This window comes from Protopterus annectens, chromosome 1.part0 (genome assembly GCF_019279795.1).
Source record: "Protopterus annectens isolate FY-2018-M chromosome 1.part0, PAN1.0, whole genome shotgun sequence".
NCBI classification, from domain to species: Eukaryota; Metazoa; Chordata; order Ceratodontiformes; family Protopteridae; genus Protopterus; species Protopterus annectens.
The window spans coordinates 1,851,047,562-1,851,072,963 of NC_056725.1; the positions used below are offsets into that span (position 1 = coordinate 1,851,047,562).

General features: G+C 37.2%; 1 protein-coding gene across 1 annotated transcript in view; it reads left to right on the forward strand.

The window, feature by feature from the left end:
• Positions 1-25,402, forward strand: part of FYB1 (FYN binding protein 1) — a 2,052,110-nt gene that overhangs the window by 1,664,134 nt on the left and 362,574 nt on the right. Inside the window, exons 9-10 of the mRNA XM_044069852.1 lie at positions 8,210-8,330; positions 10,541-10,700. Of these exons, the coding sequence (XP_043925787.1) occupies positions 8,210-8,330; positions 10,541-10,700 (281 nt within the window). The remainder of the gene's footprint in view (positions 1-8,209; positions 8,331-10,540; positions 10,701-25,402) is intronic.

The following is a 25,402-nucleotide window of genomic DNA, read 5'->3' on the forward strand; positions in this document are numbered from 1 at the left end:
GAGGCTCCCTACACTCTGGAACAGAATCCCAGTCCATGTTAGGCAGAGCCCCTCACTGACTCTATTCAAGAGGAAATCTTGACGAGTGGATGGGAGATCGTAGGCTTACCCCGGGGGTCATCTCTGTGTCACTACTAGACAGAGGCATAGTAAACTAAACCCTAAAAGGCATAGTATTCTCATCCTAAGGGGTGGTGTAAGCCACATACACTCTGGCTAGGCTTATAAATGCCCTAGGGCAGATAGCCTAGTATGAACCTATGAACCTATAAACCTATATAAACAGGGGATTTAAGAACATAGGGTAATAATATTTCATGTAGGACTAAACCGATGTTATGTAAAAAATAATTACAAGCACAGATGATAGGTCTTCCCGGAGGTTTAACCAAACTTTTATGTATTTTTGGTAGACAAGAGAAAACAGCTATTTCACTTTTCCAATTGAATAGCCTATCTCTAACATCTTTCTCAGTAAAATATCCTAACCTAACACTTTTGTCCAACATTTTCTCAAATTCAACTACTGCTTGTTCATATTTATTTTTATTACACTTTTCATATACATCAGTGTTATCTAAATGCTCCATACACATATTGTAATATTGTAACATATTCATAATAACTATTTTATTCCCTTTGTCTGAAGGTTTAATTACTATATCCCTTCTATCACTCAATATTTTCAAAGCTTGCCATTCCTTCAAAGTTAAATTATAAGACACCTCATGTTTGTTCGCTAACTGGGAGGACATATAACCTGGCTGGCATTGGTAGCAGTGAAGGCAAGTAAATGCTGCTGAATGCAAAGTGCTGCAAATGTGAATATGTCTGCTAGATGCAACTCTATTTTTCAGTGTTTTGTCTCCATATGATAATGCACAAAATAAAATTCTAAAATCTGCATTAATGTCTATGGATCGTAATATTGTTTAAAAATCCCTTCTATTTACATTTCATTGTTCACTCATTAGATTGTGCAGCATAATTTCCATATCATTATGTATGTATGTGCATGTGTTACATACTGTACAGTACAAATTGCAATGTAACTGGGCAGCTTCTATCTGTAAGTCGCCACCACCCTACACATTGCCATGAAGTGTGCAGATGTCCCTGCATACTATACAAAATATCTGTGCATACCACTGATCATTTCTATATTTTACCCATGAAACCTATGAAAATCATACTGCATGGAATAAGCAGTCACTAATGCAGCACACTATTTTAATGCTCCTGTTGAAAGGCACATGGTATTTCAAGGTGGATAATCAGAAGTGGGGTGTGGATCAGTCTGAAAACCAAGCATACTCTCTTGTTCTTTAATGCTGAGATGCATAGGCAAGAGTTAAGTTATGGAGGAAAGAAAGGTAGGACACATTAAACAGTTTGTTTGTGTCTTTTGGCTTTTCCCGTTTAGGGGTCGCCACAGCGGAACTCCGGTCCGCTAATGATTGGCAGTTGATTTTTACTTACTGGCTTGCCGGGCCTAACGCACAACCTTCACCACACAGAAGACGCTCTAACTGAGAATCGAACGGGCAATGTCTAACTGTGAGGGACAACGCTACCGCAGCACCACCACCGCAGTCCTAGGACACATTAAACAGTGAATCTTATAAAAAAAAATGTGGCACACAATATACTTAGTTATACCTTTCAGAATGCTTCGAGAGTAGTGAGTAGTTTCCTATTTTTAAAGTAATCTTGATTTAGCATGGTTGAAGTTATATTCAGTATTCTTGCATAACCCCTCTTGAACACTACAGACACCAATGTGCATGTTTTCCATAATGCTTCTATATATCGAATTAGGCTTCACTTATGATTCCACACTTCTCTGTCACCTCCCACACTCTTTTACAGACCAGGAAGTACATTGAGAAATGTCATTTGCCTCTATCTAATATTAAGTGCACAAATGTCCTACAGATTCTGATGTTACTGGGATTTTTTCCCTGCTGATGAGGTACAGACCCTGGATATGTGGGTACAACAAGTACTTACGTTTACTTTTTAATGTATTATTTCAGGAGAAGGTTCTCTCCCTTATGATGTCTCCACAACAAAATATGGATTATACTGATGCCATGATACACCCCCACCCCAGCCCCTCAAATATGGTACTATTAAACCCTCTTGAAAAATAATATCAAAATCATTTCTTCACAGTAGATGACATAAGTGGGCTGGTTATTTATTTTATAATTTATGGATGACAACCATGTATTTTGACAGCAGATAATGACCACTTGGCCCACCTACTCAGCCCATTTCTCTAACTATTGAATAAGTTGAATATCCTAATTAGCCAGAATGTTTCTATTGTTTTTAAACACTTCATAAGAGCTGTCTTATGCTTGACCCTTGCAGACACTTACACTCTAATGATACCACTTTGATATTTAAAAGTTGATATCCTGTCTTTTCCCTGTCTTCTTTCTTCAAGAATGAGCATGTTGAGTTCTAATACTTTATGTCAAAATACCTTCTAGAGCAGACTTTTTTCTTTCTGTTGTCCTCTTTTGAGCTGCCTTTCTGCAGTCTACATCTAGCATTCCTGTGAAATCTCTTACTTGAAGTGGGGGAATGTGCTCAGCATTACAAATATCTTGTGGATTATTGACACAAAACACTGCATACAGTTTTAATTGAAACCAAAACAGCAGTCTCACTGAGGCGTCTACATAGAACAACACCCATTCTACCGCAAAGTCTTACGAATCACAGTACATGTGACAGTGGCTTGTGCCATGTATTATCCAGTGGCATTCCAGCCTTATTTTTGCTGTCACTCTTATGAAATGAAATAATGTCTGCCTTCTTCCTGTCTTTGATTTACAAAATAAATAGTGACATTACCAGTTCACTATTTAGTTCTCTCCTAATTCTATGGCAAATCCTACCAACTTTCACTGTTGCTCTTCAAGCAACACACATCTCTTATCATCCTTTTTCATGGTTTAACGCAATTTCTACAATATCAGTGTTGATGTGTTTTCTTTAGTGTCTTTCACTCTACTCGACAAGTATACCCACAGTTGTCCCTGTGGACATGCCCGTCCAATTTTCAGAAAAATGAAGCATCAGGTACAGCTTAGACTCCATACATTTATTTAATAGGCCTACAATATGTTAGGTTGGAGTAATCATAGAAAGCTAGTGACGAGACTGTGTGTTCATGTGCAAAAATAATTCTTAGGGCTCCAGGCTGAAAAATCTACAAAACAGGAAGAATTAAATGAAAAAGTAAAATTGCACAGCAGTGAACTGAAAATCTCATGCTGTTAAGATGGCATACCTACAAGGGGAGTGCATGACTAATGTACAAGCAATAAATTAAGGCAATTTGAACTAATTTATGCATAATAAACTGACTATTCATGAAGAAGCAGAAAGCAGCATGGATGAACTGCCACAAGAAAAGGGTCAAACAAAAAGAATTCTAAAGTGCTTCTGGCCACAGTTTTGATAGAGATGCAAGGGGAGTTTACAAAAGTTAACTCAAAATACAGCATTTAATGACAAATGTGCACTCCCAACAATCACTGGTAGATATGGTGCTGAACAATCATGTGCATGGCTGATAAACCTCAATAAAAGAACCACAGTCTTCAGGAATGGTTTAATACACTGGAGAACAAGTTTGAACAACTGGAGGAAAAGCAGACAGATCTGATGGATCAAGCAAGGTAAGAGAACCTTCAGATAGTTAGGGTTCCAAAATACATGATGAGAATCCAGCTGTTTATCATTTATGCAGACTCTCCTGGCCTGATGGATAGTTCTGATGGAAAATGAAGTAAGAGAGGGGAATAAAGATCATTTCATCCATGATCAGTGCTGGGACCAAGAAGAACACAGCTGACATTAGTTATGTTGGAGACATGTAACCACAAAAAGTAGCATGCGTCTGTGCAGCAAAAATCAAGTAACAACCAAATAAATCAAAAATGCTCATGTAGTATTTCCCAGTCTTGGTGAATCACTCACTTGATGTTATGAAACAAACAACCATCAAGGAGCATATTAAAACAAAAAAATAGTTTTAATGTGTTCAAGAAACATATCTTTCAAACAAAACAGTTAAAAGTTAAGTGCTTTCATCCTTAATGGTAGGACTTTATTAGAATTAGTTATCCATTACATAATACAGTTGTTATATAACATTGTTCAGTTATCACGTGACTTTAAGGAACCAATCAAATTCAGTTGCCATGGGAAACTGGTGGGAGCATAGGATATAATGTGATCTCAATAGTCATTCAGTTGCCTAACCAAGAAATCCGTACCTCCTACTCACATAAGTAGTAAATGAAATAAATATGTAAAAATTGTATGTTAGTCATACCAATAATGATTCCTCATACTGAAGTCTTATAGCAATCTAAAAAATGTATATAAAACTTAAGAAACAACTTTAAAAAAAACTTGTAAAAATCTGATATGAAAGCTATAAAAAAACTTGTAAAAAATATGACAGTGTTCAAAGTATCACACTTTTCATCTTCAATGCAGGTGTAATGGAAATATGTTCATTGAGTCCTAGGAAGTTGACAGATCACATTACATCCTATGCTCCTACCAGTTTTCCGTGGCAACTGCATTTTGATTGGTTATAATCCACTGATTTGGCAAAACAGGTACAATGGGTAATCCTATTTTACTTGGAACAGATGGATAGGATAATGCAGGCAGAGTGGGAAAAGATGAAAAAACAGCCAAAGGAGTATGAAATACTAAATACAAAGGCTATATGTGTGCAACAATCAAGCATTGTTGACCCTTCATAAAGAGAGAGCAAATCTCACTCTGGAGGAAATTCAAATGCTGAAGGAGGCACAAGAGAAAGTTGAAAATTACTTCCAACAGCTGACTGAGTTTCAGGCTTTTGCTATGAATATGTTTTTCTTACAGGTTATAACTAGAGTTTTGAGAGAACTGACTTTAAATATGAGGCAGGTTAAAGTTCAAAGGAATAGTATTGTAGCTTTAAGAGCGAGTACAACAGAGCAACTAATAAGAGACCCATGATTACTTTTATTGATGATTAGCCAATATTATGACAGATTATATATAAAAGAAATAATAGGGAAGGAGCAGGAGGAAGGCTAAGGTAATACATGGAACATCAACATCTGCCAAATTTGAATGAGGGGAAAGCATGCTCTCTATTGTAGCCAATACCATTGAAGAGTTGAAAATCATCATTTCACAACATGGGTCTGACAAATCTCAGGGATTAGATGGATTTCCCCTGAAGGTTTAGATATTAGCCAGGGGCTCTCTGTTGAAGGAATGGTTGTATATGGTAAATGCAGGAGATGTTTCTGCTTCATGGCAGGAGGTGGTAATCTCTGTCATCTGTAGAAAGGGAAAGGATCTGGTTCTGATGTCTTCCTACAAACCCATTTCAGTATTAAACCATGACAAGCTGTTTATGGTGATTTTAGCTAGAGGGCTTTCAGTGGTAGTACCAAAATGAGTCTATTATGATCAGATAGGTGTGATGGATGGCAGAAACAGGATAACATATCAGGACACTGTTGCTAATAGAGAGACCTAATCAGCAGGATAGTCAAATGCTAACACTGAGTTAGGTGCAGAGGAGATATTAGATAGGGTGGAGTAGATATTTTGTATTCTGTCCTAGTTAGGTGTGGTTGCCAGTAGGGTATTTGTACTGGCTGAAGGCAGCATACAGTGGGGTGACAGCCATTGTTAAGATAGCAGCCAGGCTGTCTAGTCCCTATTGAGTGACATGATGAATGTGTCAAGGATGCCCTTTCCTCATGTTATTATTCACCTTATATTTGGAATCCCTGGCTATCATATTAGGCAATGCAGGAAAGGTATGATTGAATGGGAAGACTAGGAGATTAAGATATTACTGTTTACAGATGATGGTCTGGTCTCAGTATCGAACCCAAAAAAGATTTGGATAGGCTTTCTAAAGCTTGGCATACTATCTGGTTATAAAATAAATGAGAATAAAACACAGACAGCTTTGATGAACTATAAATCCTCTATAGAAATATCTACTCAATTCCCATTTATAGAGGGAAAGGATACATTTAAATACTTGCGTATATGGCTGCAGACACATTGTGTAGGTCTTTATAAGTAATGTTTAGAGTTCTACAGGAAAAATTACTGCAGTTCTTCCAAAGGTAGAAGATTCTTCCATTGGATATGGATCAAAGAGTGAGGGCAGATTTATATATATATATATATATATATATATATATATATATATATATATATATATAGGCATTTGCAGTGACTATTCAAAATAGTTTTAAGACATGTACCACAAGGTGGGTAAAGGAATCTGTATAGGATGAGAAGCATCATATGGTCTCATGGGAGTGAATGCTGCTGTCCAATTGCTTAGGGCGTATAGGATTACCAAATATGGACCTATATAGGCAGGTGATGCTACTAAGGATAATGGCATTACCTGGGGCCCCAAATTATTGCACATCCTAGAAGAAACTACTGACTGATGCAGCACAAGGAAATAATGCTGTGAATGTTTTTAAGTGGTGGGACATACCTCCAGGGGACTGGATGGTGGTACTTTTTGACCCAAAACAGAGATCTAAAAAAAATCTTAGATTGTGACATGATTACCTTGTGGATTTGCTCCTAAGAGAGGGGTGGTGATGATCCTGAGGAGCTTCTGGCAGCCAATAAGGCCATCAGTAGAGCTTTTGATTGGGCTTCCACAGCTTGTGTATATTCTAGCCTTAGTTTGCCTTGAGAATAATGGTTTCCACATTGTAATAAGCCTTTCTTATTCAGTGACTACTCTCCCACTATAGTTTTCACCTGGTGGTCACTGTAAAGTGTACAGCAGTTCTACTAAGGGAAGCTGCATGATAAAGCAACAGTCCAGGGAATTAGTTAATTCTTACTAGCCGTGTATTATCTCCAGGAAATGGTTGACTGTGCCAAGTTACTTTTTTCTCTAGGAAAATAAAGTGAAAGCCATCTTTTGATGACATTCATTCATTCACTCCTATAGGAGTAGTTACAAAACAGGGGGAACCACGGATGTATACATGTATATGTGTGTGTGAGTGTGTGTGCGTGTGTGTGTGTGCTCGTGTGTGTGTGTGTGTGTGTGTGTGTGTGTGTGTGTGTGTGTGTGTGTGTGTGTGTGTGTGTGTGTGTGTGTGTGTGTGTGTGTGTGTGTGTGTGTGTGTGTGTGTGTGTGTGTGTGTGTGTGTGTGTGTGTGTGTGTGTGTGTGTGTGTGTTTGTAGGGGGGGTGCCGATACTACTGCGAAGTATGGGCTGGTAAGCTGAACAGTGTATTTAGAGACATGGTAATGAAATGAAAATTGCATGTTCCTGCAGCTTTACCGTGCCTCTAAATCAGAGATTTTTTTTTTCCATTCTGCTATTTGACCAACCTGCATTGATCAATTAACAGGAAGCCAGAGCCTTTCTCAATCCTAGAGAGTGACTTAATTTGACTCTAATTATGTTCAAGATGCTCTCTAAGATGAAAATGTATTCCTTTTTTTTTTTTATAGGAAGCTAGTGAACAGTATATTAAAGTATTAAAGGAGATGTTTACATTCTTTAAAGAAGTCATATAATTAAAAATTAAGTATTATGGCATTCCAATTGGGGTTTTGTATGCCGTAAAACCAGAGAATTATTGTGGAACTAATTATGAAAATCTAAGTGTGCTATATTTTAAAATTTAAATACATTTTATTATAGAGACTTGCTTGATAATGTTTTGTAAGTAAAAGTGGCAACCGCGTTTCCTACAATTGTCTGTAATATATGCTGATATTTAGGTTATTATAAAGAGGATTCACATTCTTCTTCCATTTTCATATTTTAGGATATCTGCACTGAGGTTCCATGCTCTTCAGCTAAATGCATAGACCATTATGCAGATGTCATAAACTGATATTTACATCCAACTCTTTCAACATTTTCCAAATGGTTGTTCTTATAGTTGAAAAAGTAAATTCTAATAAAATACAGTAAATCTAGGCATAGCTTTGTTTATTCAAACACAGAGTTGTGAAACATTTACTCCCTGTTCTATAACTGTACAACTTTACTGCAAAATAAAATCAAAATGTATAAACATACAAAAATGTTCATCAGAAGTGAAGCAGTATAATCTACACATAGCCAGTAATAACTGATGGCCATGCTTCATTTCCATTATTAAAATAAAAGGGACACAAAAGAAATTGAAAAGAAGAAAGAAAAGGAGGAAAAGAAGAAAAAACTGGAGCAAGAGAAAAAAGAACAAAAAGAAAAGGAAAAGAAAGAACAAGAAATTAGAAAACGTTTCAAAGTAAGTTTTGGTTTATGAATGCTTTTAACTTGCATTTGTTAAGCAGACATTAATACACAGATAGCCACTATATGACAGGAAATCATTTCTAGCTGTGACCTTACTTTATTTTCTTGAGTTCATTCATTCATTCACTGATTACCCCTCTTATCCAGACCCAGGTCATACGGAGCCAGAGCCTATCCTGGAATTCTGTGGGCACAGAACACAAACACACACACACACACACACACACACACACACACACATATTCACACACACACACATATTCACACACATATACACACACACACGCACACGCACACATACACAAACACACACACACACACACACACACACACACACACACACACACACACACACACTTACTTTCTGCCCACCATACACATTTACACAGACACCTGGATAGTCACAGTCAAATACATAACCCCAAAGAATCTCACTTATGCCTGTACACATACCTACATATGTGCATTTACTACCAGATATCTTAGATGAGGGTAACTAACATCTGAATTAGATGGTACTCTAGGGCAGTGGTCGTATCTCAAATGATAAATTATTTACTATGGAAAGAAATTCCCTGTTGCATGACTTACAGGCAGACAAGTCGTGAGAGAGATAATGGAAATACTCAGGCCTTTCTAAATGAAATAGACAGTATTAAGTGGATGACCAGTATATATACATATATATATATATATATATATATATATATATATATATACATATATACTTAGGTCTCTATCACTGAAATGAGCAGTCCTATAATGACATGTGCTGCCTTTATCAGATAGCTTAAAAGATATATGTTCATGTTGTTATTGCATATATATACTTTGTATGTTGCAATGTGAAGGCAATCATAGTTAATACATAAATATAATCTTGTGTTAATATGAAAATGCAGGAGGTTGCATGTTGTATTGTATAAGTGTACAAAATACACACTCACTTCCTCACACATAAGATTTGCATGTGAATCCTATTATTGGAAGCATATTATGTTGTGCTAGGTGATGGCCTTATTGCCTTACTTTAGGGTGTAAACTGACCAACCCCAACACACTCTGTCGGAATTCTTTACAACACTGGGATATATATATACACACACACACACTCACACACACACACACACACACACACACACACACACACACACACACACACACACACACACACACACTCTGCAAAAAAGAGCCAGGCAGGCCTGGATCTTCATGTTGTAATACCTTAAACATCCTGTAGTGAAGGCCAATAGGACGTATGAAAATTATCCATTAAGGATATAGCAGTGCGTCAACTACGGGGATTCTGAATGCTTGTGACTTTTTTCCTTTTAACTCTTTATGGATACATTCTAGACAGTAAAACCAAACCTGACTAGCTGTAGACATGCCATGTTTTGGCCTTTTATCTCTATATAGAAACATCAGTTTTCATATATATATATATATATATATATATATATATATATATATATTTATATATTTAGCCAGTAGGGCTACAAATGGTGAAGCCTGTTCTTAGTGGCTTATATTTTTTCAGGATTTGTTGAGCTGGTAACTGTGTGAAAACTGGGGTTTCTGTGTACACATAAATATTAACTTACTCTGATAAGTTTCAGTCTTAAGGAGCTTAAGTGTAGATGAATCTCTCAGCAACTGTTCACAAAGTTTTTTTATCTGAGTGATGAATTTAGTGCATTTATTGCAAAAAATGCCTTATCCAGATGTAATATTCTGCTCCATTTTTTGTTAATCTTTCTGTGAAGGTAATTATGTTTAGTGAAACGCAATTTCATAAGCTGTATTTAGAGAACTCATCTGCTCACTTTAGGTGAACATTATTTTAAAGTTTGGATAATAAAAACAACCTGCCTCCTCCTAGATTTTGATTTTGTTATTTGTGTATGGGACTAAAGAGTAACATCAGTTATTTTTCTGCAGATTAGTTCTGAAGATATTAATGTTAGGACAAGTGGCCTGGTGATACAATAGTCATCCCATACCCATGCTAAATTGACTGGCTACATTAAATTGCCTTCTAGGACTGAATTATTAAGGTTTCTCTCCAGGGTGCCCCTGTAAAAGAGCTTTTTAGCTCATTGAGATTTATGTTAACAAAATGAAGTAAATAAGAAGAAAACTTTTACCATGGTATACATATTACATCAACACTGCATTTTCTTCTTCCATATTTTTCTACAGCTGACAGGGAATATTGAAGTCATCCAGCTTGCAAAAGCACGAGTGGACTGCAAGGGTGGAAAGAATGAGCTGACGGTTAAGCAAGGGGATCTGATTGAGATTATTCGCATTAAGGACAATCCAGAAGGAAAGTGGCTAGGCAGAACACCAGATGGAAGTTGTAAGTTGCTAGTACAAAAGTGTTTGCAGTGTCTTCTATTTTAATAAACTATTATGAGATGTAGTGAGCATATTATTCTATATACCATTTTGTAAAATTCTATAAGATTTATGAAAAATGGTATCACTAAGCTACTTCTGCATTATAAATCATCACTATGAAATATATTGTCTAAATATATGAAATCCCTGTCAAATAAATAGTCACTCACATACCTCTCAACTTGTTAGGACACAAAATATAGACAAAGCCAAAAGTAATGGGGACGTGGGCCCAAAATTGTGGACATATTTTAATCATTGCTTGTATAAACTTAGAAAGTTGCCAGAGTAACAGGTTTTAGCTTTATCATGCATTTTATAACGAATAAAAAGTCTGAAACTTAAGTGTATGTCATTATTTAGTGACTTCAGTCCTTAACATTTTGCCTGAAATCCACATTTTTTATGAGGATCAGACCAAAAATATGAGGCAAAAATGTGGACAGTTGAGAGGCTCAAAACCAATGTATGCTGTATATTCATAGTTATAAATTAAGCAATGCACATTAAAACTGTTTTTTTTAATTTTATTTAGAACCTTTTTCCACTTATTTTTCATTTATCACCAGCCTGCTTGTTGATATTTTTCTGGATTTGCCCACCATGGGTTATAAGATTTCTCTGTCTCCATTCAGCACCTAAGACTCCTTCTTCTGTCAGCCATCACTATTTTAGTCTCTCTTTTGTTTTATATAGATGGTGCAACAATAGTCTTCTGCAGTCTCCCACCATCTGTAGACTGTGTGTGTGTGTGTGTGTGTGTGTGTGTGTGTGTGTGTGTGTGTGTGTGTGTGTGTGTGTATATATATATATATATATATATATATATATATATATATATATATGAGTCTGTGTTTCTGAATGTGTGCTTGCACGTATGTGTGTGTGTGCGTGTGTATGTATATATATATATATATATATATATATATATATATATATATATATATATATATACACACATAAAATACTTACATAACTTTAATTGTATATATAAAATATGTCCTCCAACAACAATTACATATTCTACAGCAAGTTTAAAACATTACGCAGAGGAACTATTTTACATAAAAGTATAAAGAAAAGTATATAATGTTAAAAAAGTACAAAACAGTTAAACAGATAGTCCATTTTCTATGTGCTCCCTGTTAGGCTTTACTACCTGTTTAACCTCAGAGTTCCAGTTAATCCCTCAAAGTTCCATTACAGAACTGCAAATGTCAGAAACATACTGCAAGGCCTCTACATGTGCTCTAGGTTCAGAACTTTCACATGATACATAAATATCAAGCATGATAATTTCAGTGGTCTGAAACTAGAAAAAGAATATTGTTCATCAGGGCATCAGTAAGGACTTTGACTGAAACATCCCATTCACCTGTGCAGCAGTTTGCCTTTGAGAAAAATACCTTGAAACCAGAGTGTTATTTAGTTCTGAAGGTATGTTAAAATGACCATCTACTTAGAAAACCTCAGTGTTCTTTAGAATTAGACTTATTATAAGTTCTGCAGTGAAGTATTTCCGCATAATTCTCGAAGATTTCAGAATTTTTTTCTGTTCAGCATACACTCTTGAAACATATCTGATTTTGAAGAAAACAAGAGATTCACTAGCAGAACTAGTTATATTTCTGCAATTTTCAGAAAAGTAAAAATTCTGGTCTCAAGATTCAAGTCTTAGATATTTCCATTGTGGGTCTAATGTCCTTCTGAAATTTAGGGGAAAGGATACTTAACATTTTGGCACTCATAGCTGGCCTTAGGCATAGGCCAACTACGCAGCTACCTGGGGCGCCACTCTAGCAAGGGCGCTTTTCCAGTATTTATTGGCTGTAAGTTGACCAGGATGGGGGTACCGAGTGGTGTGGTGGGGGGTGCTGTGGAACTCTTTTGCCTAGGGCACCAGTTGACCTAAGGCCGCTCCTGTTGGCACTGTACTGTACTGACACTGTATGACATACTGACTCTATTAATGAGACATTAAGTACTCATTGACAGTCAAATGATGACATCTTGGGAGTTTTGTGGTCATTTCTACTTAGATAGTTAAAACCTTTTTAAAACTAGGTTTGCTAAAACAAAGCTAGCCTTTGTATCACCACTTTCCAAGATGGCTGCATGCTATCAACAGCTTAACTTCAGCTCTCCCAGTGTGAAAAAAGAAACTGAAAGACAAGGGCCAGGAACTCTTGTCAGTTTTCAGTTACACTGCCTGGATGCCAGCAAAGAAGAAACTAAGACAGCCTGAAAGGGCATTAGCTAGAAAAGGTGAAGAGATAACAATCACTAGAAAGAATCATGCAGCTGTTTGGCAAAAAGCAATTCAAGCTCCAATTTTGGTGCAAGACATGGCTTGCAGTAATCTAGATGAAACGGTAAGTCAAATGTGCTCAGAGCTAATTAAAACAAATGAATCACTGAAGAAGTATATCAACCCAAATAAAAGGCTAGAACAAAATGGAAGAAGCTTTAAACAGAAATTCAGATGAGCTGATAAAATGGAAAAAATCAGAGATAGAAATAAAGAAAAGGCTGGCCGAGCATGAAACTGTTCAAGAAGAGATGTTTCAAAAAATGGCAAAATTAGAGGACAGACCATGTAGGGAAAATATGAGATTTTTTTGATGTATCAGACAAACAAGGAGGTACAGAGTTTATTCATTTTGTGAAGGCACAAATAAGCAACTGGAGTGGTATTTCACAGCAGGAACTTTTAACTGAAAGGCACATTGTGTTTATGTTCCAGATCTGGCCATGAGAAAGCAGCCAAGACCTGTATTAGTAAAGATGCACACCTACCAGCAGAAAGAGTTGACCCTGACAAAACTGTAACAAAAGGGCTAAGTATTAAAAGTCAGAGACAGTAGAGTCTTTGTGGAAAATGCTAATTCACTGTACAAGGAGAAGAGAAATAGATTTATTCCAGCAATCATGGAATGTTGAGAGGCAAGTCTGAGATTCAAGCTGCTATATCCAGCTGTCTTCAGAATACTTTTTCCTGTTGGATCAAAGTCATTTTTTGATGAAGAACAGGTTAAGGAGGAAATACAAAAGTTTGTCCAACAAAAAGTGAGCCATCAAGCAGAAGGGGACTCTGCTTCTCATTCTTCTGATAATAAAGCACATCGACTTTGCAAATGAAACCTTTTTCACTGTTCCAAAGGAAAATGCTTGAGAGTCAGAGAAAAGCACTGGAGTTGATTAGAAAGGTTAGGAGTAGCTTGAAATTGAACCAGAATCTGGAGTTGGGAGATGGAGATTAACAGGAATAAGACCAGCAACATGAAAATTAGTGGATAAACGTAAGACTGCAAAGCATCAGTCACATTTGTGAAATACACTTCTATAAGAAAAAAAATAAAAAGAGTGAACTTTTGTTGATATTGTTAAACTTATTGGGAACTAAAAGGCATTTGCCCCACTTCATGGCATTGATGTTTGGAAGAACACCAAGGGAAGGGGAGATGAAGAGGGAAGAAAATTGTTAACTGTAAGTAAAACAATTTCTGTTCTTAACAGCATTTCTGTGAAACATTTCATTATTTAATTTGCATGCTTTATAGTAATGCATTTTAGTTGTTATATGTGATATACTAAATTAAGGAGACACATTTTCCTATTTCTTGCATCCTTTTTAGTATTAAGAAATGTAGGCATTACAATGTAAAAAGAGAAAAAAGGCTAGACAAAAGCATGCTTAATTTAATAGGCTGCAATCCTGGATTCCTGAGGTGGGGTATCTATTTGTGGCAAATGTTTCTATTAGAGGGGGGTTAAACATCATTATTTGAAGATGTACTTAGTTTTATGTGTTTGTATTAAGTTAATAGGTTTGGGGTTTGTTCTGACAGTGGTATTTGATTTTTTGTTTGAGGGTTTTTAATAAAGCAAAAAGTCTTGTAAAATATGACATTGGTTTCAATCTTGGTGATAAGAAAAAAAATTGTATAAAGGTTAACCTGCCAAACATTACTGGGTACATTTATCACAAAAGCTGGAAACAGACATTTTAAAAAGCTGCTCGTATATAATATGTAAGAATAATGATTTCTTATAATAATGGAGACACTTTCCATATTAAATTGGAATGTGAACATTCTCACAGGTATAAACAAAAAGGAAATATTAATCATATTAAAAAATGCATAGTGCAAATAGTAATGATACAGAAGATACTTTTGAAAAGAAATGAGCATGTGAATTTGATAACAGAAGTATTTCATGATGGATACTCAGCAAAATATCAGGGACAAAGAAAAGCAGGAGTACTTCTATTACTTGCTAGGGGAGCTCCAATAGTGATAGAAGAGGAAATATATAATAATGGCAAATTTGTGTTAGTAAGTGGCTACTGGCAATGGATGAGGATTACACTGGTATGTATTTATATACCACCTAAAAATGCTATTATGGAGGTTAAAATTATTGAGAGAAATAATCAGCGTTCAGTATGGAGTATTACTCTTACATGGGGACTGGAATTTGATTTGTAACAATGAGGATGTATCTGGGGAGCTTAGAAGGGGAAAATATAACAAAAGAGTGTAGAACGCTGATAAAATTTATGAAAATATTTGGTATTTAAAGCATGGATTCAGTAGTGTGAACTCAAATGGCATTTATATATTATTCCCCAAGGTACAATAATTGGGGTAAACTAGACAGGAATTATATTTCACAGGAACAAGTACATTTAATTGAGAATTTTGACACACATCCAATAACTATTTTAGATCATGTGTTTATTAATTACTAAGATAAAACTGCAGGGTAATGAAATAAAGATTATTCACTGGTGCTTCCCCATGTACCTAATAAAAAGAAAGGACTTTATAAAACAGGTAGGGGAAATTATTCAGATGTTATTAGGAAAGACAGAAAGTACTCTGGGAGTTATAGCTAGTGAGTGGGATATAACAAAAGTGGAGTTCAAAAACAGAGTACAAATAAAAGTAAAAGAAAAAGATATGGTTAAGAAGTAAAACAAATTATTTAGAGGAACTGACTAAGGATAAAGTATTACAGAATAAGGGGAATCTCATAGAAGAAGAAGAGGTGCAATTGCAGAGTGTTAAAGAGAAAATATGGAGTACCTGAATAATATGAACATGTTCAGAAAGATTGCTGTTAAGCAACTGTCTTTTTTATAATAACTCCAGAGCAAAAAATTTTTGACACAACAACTTAGGCAACAGAAAATAGAAAAGGGTGTTGCCAAACTTATGGAGCTTATAACAAGAAAAATAACCAGAGATCATGTAAAGGTATTAGAGATATTATAGAAATGTTAAGAACATTTCTATAATGCAGATAAGGGGAGAAATCAAGAAAAAGCACAAATGGAAATATTTATGGAAGACTTAAATATGCCAAGGTTAGAGGTAGATGAGGCTCAACAATTACAGTTGAGATAGGTGGAGATGAGATAAAACTGTGATGTATAACCAATCTGCAGGGAACTCTGCAGGAATAGATGGTATTCTGGTGGAAGTTTGGAAGTTAGGAGGTAAGAAAGTGATAAAGCTCTGGAAGCTTTTGTTTAACAATATTTTAGAAGGAGAGGAAATACCAACATCCTGAAAAAAGCTGTGGTGACTGAGATATCTAAAGATAGTAAAGACCCATCAGATCCAGCCTCATATGGGCCCATCTCAATTTTAAACCATGATTATAAAGTGTTTATGTCTATAATGGCTAAAAGAATGGCAAAGGTGTTGCCAAAATTGATAGATATTGATCAATGTGATTTTGTGGAGGGGAGGCAAACATTTGACAACATTAATAGAGCAATGATGAGCCAGAGGGAAGCAGAATATAAGAAAATACACCATTGGTGGGTCTTGATGCAGAGAAAGCATTCAACAGATTAAGCTGGGATTTTATGAGTAGGGCAATTGAAGCATTTGCATTTCTTGATACAGTAATAAAGTTAATTAGGAGGATATTTGAGGGATCTGAGGTGAATATCAATGTGGGGGAGTTCCTCTCTTAATAACTGCATCTGAACAGAGGAACCAGGCAGGGGTGTTCTCTTTCTCCTTTCTTATTTGCATTATATTTAGAACCATTGGCAAAGAAAATAAGGGACTCAGAAATTCAAGGATATAATTTGCATGGTATTCAGGAAAAGTTGGCTTTATTTACAGATGATATTATTTTGTACTTGATGGAATCAGAAAAGGACATCTCAGTGTTATGGAACATTCTGAGATAGTTCTTCCTTTTTTGGGAGATATAAAATTGATGAAGATAAAACAAAGGCTATAGCTGTAGGCTATGTACCCACACAAGAACTAGTTCAGCAATACCTATATTTATGGGGACACGATGAAATGAAGTATTTAGGAGTATGGGTTAAAAAGGAATCTGGTGTGGCACCTAAGGTATGTGGAAAGAGACTAAACAAAAGATAATACAAAAACTGAAAAACTGGAACCTCTTACCTATGGAGATGGCTAACAAGATACAAGCTGTAAAATGTTTTTAGTCCCTTTAGTTTTATACACAGGTCAGGGATATTTATCAATCAGAGGAGAAGTTGTGGATAGTAATTAATAAAGAGTTAAAGGATTTTTTCTGGGAGGGGAAGAGGGCAAGAATCGAGTGTGAGAAGCTGATCCTTCCAACAGAACAAGGAGGTTTAGGATTATCTGATTTGAAGGGATATTTTAGAGCTATACAGTTAAGGTCTTAACATGACAGAAGCAAAAAGCTACAATTCAAAGTGGAAAGGGATGATGATTAAGCAGAGGAAAATTCAAGAAACAAGTAAAGAGTGGGGTTTTGGTTTAATTTCCTTAATAACAACAGTCATTTAAAATATTATATTCATAAAGTAGCAGAAGGTATACCAAGAACTAAGCCAACACAGGAATGGAGAAAGGAAATTCTGCCAATAGGGATAACTGTAATTAGGGGCACAGAAAATTGGCAAGATGGGGCTGGAATTTACTGGAGGAAGCTGGCAAAGGAACCAAGGTATTGGGAACAAATAATTAGAGAGGGATGGGTAATAGAATGGGGAAAGGCCAATTAGACATTTAGACTGCAGGCTAGAGATTGTTTTCCTATCATGGATTGTTAGCAGAGTACAGGCAAAAAGAAAGGGATAGATGAATCCTAAGTGAAAGACCTGCACTGGTTGAGTTTTTTAGATGAGTCTAGAACAGGAGTTGATGTTGAAAGAGGGATAATTACTAGGGCATATACAATATTGCACAATATCTATAGGGATTAATCTGAGGAGGTCTGAAAAGATTGGGAAGAGAGATTAGATAACCAATTCACCAAGAAGCAATGTGAGAACATATATGTGGCTCCCAAATATGCAACAAAATCTAAAATATTTAGGATTTCTGCTTGGAAGTGTTTGCATATGTACTTTTATACCCCAAGCAAGCTGCAAAGAATTTTTCCACAGGTAGATGGCAAATGCTGGAGGTGTAATGGGGATGAAAGAGGAACCTGAGATCACATGTTCTCAGAATGTAATGAGTTGGCAGACTATAAACATTCCCTACACAGTGTTCTATCAGAAATACTGTGTGAGCAAATGAGTGTAGCTATTGAGGTGCTTTTTTATTTTTTTATTTGTTTTTTTTAGCTGGGATACATGATCTGAGTTGCCTAGACATAGAAAGGCCTTCTTAAGTTTGGTTCTGGTGGCTGCCAAAGAACCATTTAACTATAAAATGGAGAGCAACGTCTAAACCAACCATACATGAAGTAGTGAATAATGAAACAGAGATAAAAGAACAGGAAGTAGAATCTTTAGAAAAGGGTAGGTGTAAATTACATTGAAAAAAATGGAAATTGTGGGAACAATACATGCTGAAAAATGTTTTGAAGGAGGAATGAGGTTTAAGAGATGGCATGAACTGAACAATTTATGTAATGTTGGCTTGATTGTATTGTACAATATCTGTGATGTATAATGTTTGTAAATGTGAACTTGTTAATAGGGTTGGATTATTTTTATATAAATGTAAGTTTGCCTGTGTCAAGAGTGATAATTTAATAAAGGTGTTCCTAAACAAAAAAAAGCTAGCTTTTGTGTATATCAGTGATCCAGAATTGCTCAGATCATTTCTTGTTCGTACCTGCAGGTAAAATTTAGCTACGTCATTCTTTGCACAGTGTTCTTCTTCAAAGATGCAACATCTTCATTTAATTGTAAATGATACTGCATGGTGTGTAACATTGGGTTAACAGTAATGCAGAAATCCTCCAAGGATAAGCAAACCAGCCTTGCTTAAACTCTTTCCAGTAATGATTCAGATTATGTGGCAAGGGTCAATAATGCATCTCTCTCTCTTTGTCCCACTTTTATAAATGGCTTTCTCCAGATTTCTTGCTCTAAGAGGTTGAGAGGTATGAAAAGACATGTATCTCTGATGCCATTCCTTTGTGCCTACACATTCGAGATATCTGTAGGAAACATATGCAGTGGTATCTGTGGCCTGCCTACACTTGTATATGGACTGCTGCTGTATAGACGGTCAGCAGTACAGTTACTAACCTGGTACATCTCCTTCTGAGACATTTGAGGGTTGGCCACTGCCAGAACCTGTGTCCACTCATCCAGGTATTACAAAAGGGGACAGTCAGGATTTTCATGAAGGGACACTAGGAATTGGCAGTTAGCACGGAAGATTAAGGCTATGCGCTGTTAACAATCTGATTCCTATAGTATATGGTTTGATTCCCTCTGCCTTATTTCTCAACATTCCAGTGGTGCTCTGAGGAAACTGGGAAACAGGGCTAGGCTCCTCAATGGTGTGCCTAACAACTACTTATAAACCTATTAACTTATGATCGTCAGGTAGGTTTGCAGTGGGATGTGACTGACCTTTCTGCTGTTATGCTGCATGTCTTCTGGCAAGCCTGCCTGGTCAGGTCAGTGACACTCCAACATTGCTGTCTTATGTGATACAGCTTGCTAACAGCAGTGATGTTATGGACCAATATCTCACAGACATGGTACCATAGCAGCAGCTAATCAGAACTTCCCTCCCCCAACAGGCAGTGCCCATGGATCCAGAATGCCTATAGCAGAATATCATTGTCAGCCTTGACAAAGTTGTCCAGCCTCTGGCATCCACACCCTCTTGACAGCATGATGGCAACTATGGAAATAATCAACATCACTGTAGACAATGATTGCTGGGAGCAGTAGGTTATCAGTTGCAAATAGTGTGATAAAATGGATACACTCATTTGTACAGGCATTAGAGCACTATAGCTGCCACAAGTAATGCTATGAACAATGGAGTACTCCAGTTATACCACAGACCAGTAGTAGGGACCAATACGTGTATGTTTATATCTGGGGTGGTTACCACACATAACCTCAGAGAGGGATACAGAAGAGGGTGGTCTTCCCAGACAGTATGGTTAGAGGTATCCCTCAGAGAGGGGTTCAGGGGAGGGTGGTCTTCCCAGGCAGTATGGTTAGGGGTATCCTAAGAAGTCACATGTGACAGTGGGCCAACAGTGTTTGATATTGAGATTATACATGGAGAGACCCACTACAGATGTCCCAGTAATTTCCACATATAGCACATATGTTTAAGACATACAGGACAGTGTTGGGATAGGCAGTCCTGAAAGTGGGCTGCATTCCCACAACTACAGTGTAAATATACAGCTGTATATATTAATGTGAGTTATATGGAGGTTCAAGTTTCAGATGAGCATATTACAGATTAGTCTATGTACCTCTTTTCCAAGAAAAGGACTCACATGTGCAGCATACCTGAGAAGTACATTTTTCCAGAGTACTTCAGAACACTATATACATATTCAGGGCTATGTCTTCTTTAATTGGTGTGTGGCTTGACATTTAAAATTGCAACATGTCTGCTTATGCCACAAGCATGTAACAGTTTCTACATTATGTAATCAAATAGGGTTAGGGACTACATAAGCCTACACACTTTTCAAACAGCATCCATTGTTATTTTTCTAAACTCTTAAATGGATTATTAGCATTGCTCATCTAATTCTATGTTGGAAGTCACTATTCAAACTTAAAACAAAAAGCCAGCTTTGGCCATTTGTGAGCTGCAACCAGAGTGTGTGGTAATTATCCTAGCCCGCCAGTATTGTACATTACACAAGCAGTCAGCCAATTTAGTCTTGAGACTGCTGAAATGTTCAAAGCTTGAAACCAAAGCACTTGGATTACATTTTGCATCTAGAAAAGTACATTCAAACTACATTTAAAATGCTGCACTTATTTTACCATTTAAATCATAGGTTCATAGGTGTTTACTAGGCTAACAACCACAAGGGCCTTTTTAAGCCTAGCCATGCATCCCAAATCTATGACAAGTTCTGATACCTTTGACAAGTGTAAGCATGGGCCTGGGAGATGAACCATTTACAGGTTACCTGTTTGCATCAGAGACATAGGTGCCAAACCAGGGATGAATTTCCGGTTTCCATCCAGTTGTCCAAACTGCACTTGAATTGGGTTAGGGAAGAACTCTGCTTCACATGGATGGGGAGCCTGTTCCATAGACAGGGTAGTCTCTGGGATACATACCTATCTCTCCAGCAAGTCCTGTTTATATTACAGGCAAGGTTTAAGTCTTTAGAACAGGTAATTCTGCTACTGTTTGTTTTGTGGATATGCAGGAGGTCCATAAGAGTGGGGTCTGACAATGCCCTGTATGCCAGGCATAGATCTCCCCTCAAAAGCTTGTAGGAGGCAGAATACAGGGATAGAGCCTTGAGGCGGTCTACATAGGACATATTACTTACACCTTGTATTCTTTTAGTGAGGAACCTCTCTAGACATTCCAATTGTTGTATATGCCTGGTTAGGTACATACCAAAGGGTGCATTGTACTCAATGATAGGTCTGATGAATGCCGAATACAGTGGAGCAATGACTTCCTTGGACTTAGATGCCATACCTTTGTTTATAAGCTGTGCAACACAGAATGATTTCCTCACCACTGTAGACATGTGATGATCAAAGGCTAGATTACTATCTATGTGTGTCCCTAAGTCCCGGACTACTGGGTCAACTCTAAGGGGTGTGTTGTCAATATGATAGTTACCAGGGATGGATGACTTCCCAAAGGATACTATTATGCACTTCTTGGCATTTAGTTTTAGTCCACGGCTCTGACACCCATTATTTGTCTGTGTCAGCCACTCCTGGAGAACATTTGTGTCAGTGTGACATTCAGTGACAGCTCCTAATTTGCAATCATCTGCAAATTTAGTCAGCCACAGACCACTGACATTGGCCTTGACTTCTGAGAAGTACATGTCAAAAATGAGGGGTCCTAGGACTATTCCCTGAGGAACTCGACTTCTGACTGGCTTCTTTTTAGAGGTGGACTCCCCAATTCCCACTTCCTGGGTCCTGTATTTGAGCCAGCTGGCTATTCACCGGGTGATATACAGGTTTTTTACCTAACCTCCTGAGTTTGTCAATAATGCCCAAGTGGGATATTGTGTCAAATGCCTTGGCCAGGTCATGGTCAAGGTAGGCGGTGTGAATGATTTTGCCCTCACCCATTGCTTTGGTGACCTTCTCAAAGAAGTCTACCAGGCTGAGTAGGCATGATCTGCCCTTGACAAAACCAAACTGGATTGGGTCCAGTGTCTGGAGGTTTACTATATCTTTACTGATCATCTCCATGATACTTCTTTCCATGGCTTTACATATAAGACTAGTGAGACTTATAGGTCTGTAATTTCAAGGGTCTATAGATGGCCCACCTTTGTGCAGAGGGATGCCTCTTGCCTTTCTCCATTCATGAGGCATGAAGTCTGTTTGGAGGCTACAGTTAAATAGTAATTCCAGAGGCCCTGATAGGTCATGTTTCATGCTATTTAGAAGGCATCCTGGAATATTGTATGGGCCCATTGATACGGTGTTCTTGGTCTTAGAGGGAGCATTAAGGACCTGTTCTCTAGTGATAGCAGAGGGAGTTATATCTGATGATATTTCCTGAGGAAAGGTTGGGGGGGAGTAAAGTTGGAGCTGAATTTATCATCCAGGAGGTTTGCTATATCTTCTGACTCAGTATAGGTGTCTCCATTTACAATGAGCTCTGCACACAATTGTGTATTGCCTTTGAGGTTGCAGACATAGCTAAAGAATGCTTTGTGATTGTCCATTGGCCTGAGAGGCCAAACTTTCCTCAAATTTGTCTTTGGTACACTTTATTTATCCTCTGAGTTGTTTGTTTAGTTTGATGAGAGCTCTTTTATCCTTCTGGGTGCTGCACCTCCTAATTTTTGCCATGATTTTCTTCCTCCTGTTATACAGCCAACTGATTTTGTGATTCCAGCAGAGTGGCTTGTTTTTTGAATTAGTTCTGCACTTCTTCCTGGTGGGTATAGCTGTCTCTATGCAGCTATTAACATGTGTGTACAGGATTTCTGTGAACAGTTTTGCATAGGCAGAAGTGTTCTCAGGGTTTATAGGGGCTTGAAAATTTGCCAGGTTCTCACTTACTAGCAGGAGGTTAGTTCTTGAATATTCCCGGTTGAGTTGGGGGTCCAGGTTTTATTTTATTTTTACTTCAAAGGAGACCATTTTGTGGTTTGACCTTACCATGGAAGGCATTACAGTAGGGGGTGTGCAACACTCTCCCATATTAGTGATAATTATAAACAATTTGGTGTTTTGTTTTTGCCCTTAATCTGAAGTTAAAGCTATTAATTTAAGGTATTTTTATAGTCTGCAGTACTTTTCAAGTGTTTTTTGTGCTGGAACAAAGTTCTGAGGGGCCCCTCATTTTATTGCATTTTCACTAGTTCTCTTCTGAAATTGTTTCCCACCCAACCACTGTTTTCCTGTTGTGCTTTTAAACTTGGAGGCTTTTAAGTTGCCCACCCTTACTGTATATATGGCCTTGGAAGCTCCTCCCAATCTCATATTCTGTATACTTCACCCTAAAAGGTCCTCCCAGTCTTATCTTCTCTACTCATTTTAATGGTTACTGACAGAAGAAACTAGAAAGACCCTCCCCTTAGATCATTAGAGTACTCTGAAATTACCTTAAAGTGTATGTGTTCCTCATTCTTGGCTTGTCTGCCTTTGAATCACCTCATAATTACTTGCAGCTAGTCGATAGATTTGTTTCTGATACCTTTTCACTTTTGGCTAGCTAAAGTGTATTTGTACATTAAGAAGACTGGACCTGTAATTATAGTGGCAACAGAAAGGTACCCTGGTCTATCTGAGTTGGGAAACTTACAAGGGGGCTTAAAATGACAACTGCTTGTTGTAGCTAGTTGGTACATTTTCACTTTTGGCTAACCAAAGTGTGTTTTTACATTAAGAAGACTGTGACTGCTGTTCTAATGACAGTATTAAGATAGCCTGGTCTGTCTGACTTGGGAAACACACAGGGAGGCTTAAATTAGATTGTTTCATCAGCTAAAGGGCTATTAGGGACTTAGGTGTTTGGTGTTAATCTGCACTTGAGAGATACTTTTGCTGTGCTTTTACATTAAGAAGTTCCAGGATCATCCATCTTGTGGCAGAAGGTGTTTACCTGGTCTCTCTGAGTTGGGAATCTCTCCATTTAGTTCAAATTATAGTCCTTCATTGGCCAGAGGGCACTGGAGTTAGTTTTCAGCTTTTTCTGTCTGTTATAAATTAGGTGCACTTGCATGGAGCTGTTCACCACACAGTGGTAGTAAGCAATACCCTGTAGAGTAGAAAACCTATAAAGCTAGTATTTAGGACTTTAATCTGTAACACAGAAAGGATTTGGGTGGAGCTAAGCTTGGGGCAGCTAGTTTGCAAAACAACACTAATATCAGATATTAGCACCATTTAGCATCTAACCTTAACTTGATAAACCACTCAGGTGACCGCTGTAAAACCAAGTCCCTAAACCTTAATACAAGTTTTGCCAACATAACTTTGCAATTTCCTAATGTTTCTGTGGCCAACTTCATAGAAATGGGCATCCTGAGACAATGTAGCAGTTGTCTCATGTACTCAGACAATCTTTTAATCCTTAAAGAAATGTACACACTTAACTTCCCTAGAGGTAAAGTTTTGCTTACAAACAAGGTTGTTAAGGGCCATGGACTACGTCCTTTACACATACCACTCACCACACACATAGACCTTCTTATACCGAGGCACTTAAGAGAAATATTTCAAAACCTCAAAGACCTCCTAAACCAGTAAATGGCAACACCTATCCACAGCAATCACTAAAGGACACATCAAAAGCAATGCCTAACACCCCACATAAGCCTACACTCAATGATCCTCCAAGATTAAAGTCCATAAGGCAAACAAACACTTTACCTCATACTCTTAATATAGGGGATTCTATTACATGACATACAGATATTCTGCTCACCAGGATGGACAAGGAAAAGATAATGGTTAGTTGCCTATCTGGAGCCAGGATCTGCAATATCAAGCATGCACTGAAGTCACTGCACCACAGGTACCAATATAATTTTATTATAGTCCATGTGGGTGTAATTGACCTGAGACATACCTCAATGTACTATATGAAAAGAGACATTATGGACCACTCTGAATGTGTCTAAGACAGGTACTTGCCTTGCATTAAGTATCATTCTAACTTCACCAAGGATAATGCCACAGTATGAAAAGAAAATTAATGTTTTTAATAATTAGCTTAGATTCTGGTGTCACATCAGGGGAAT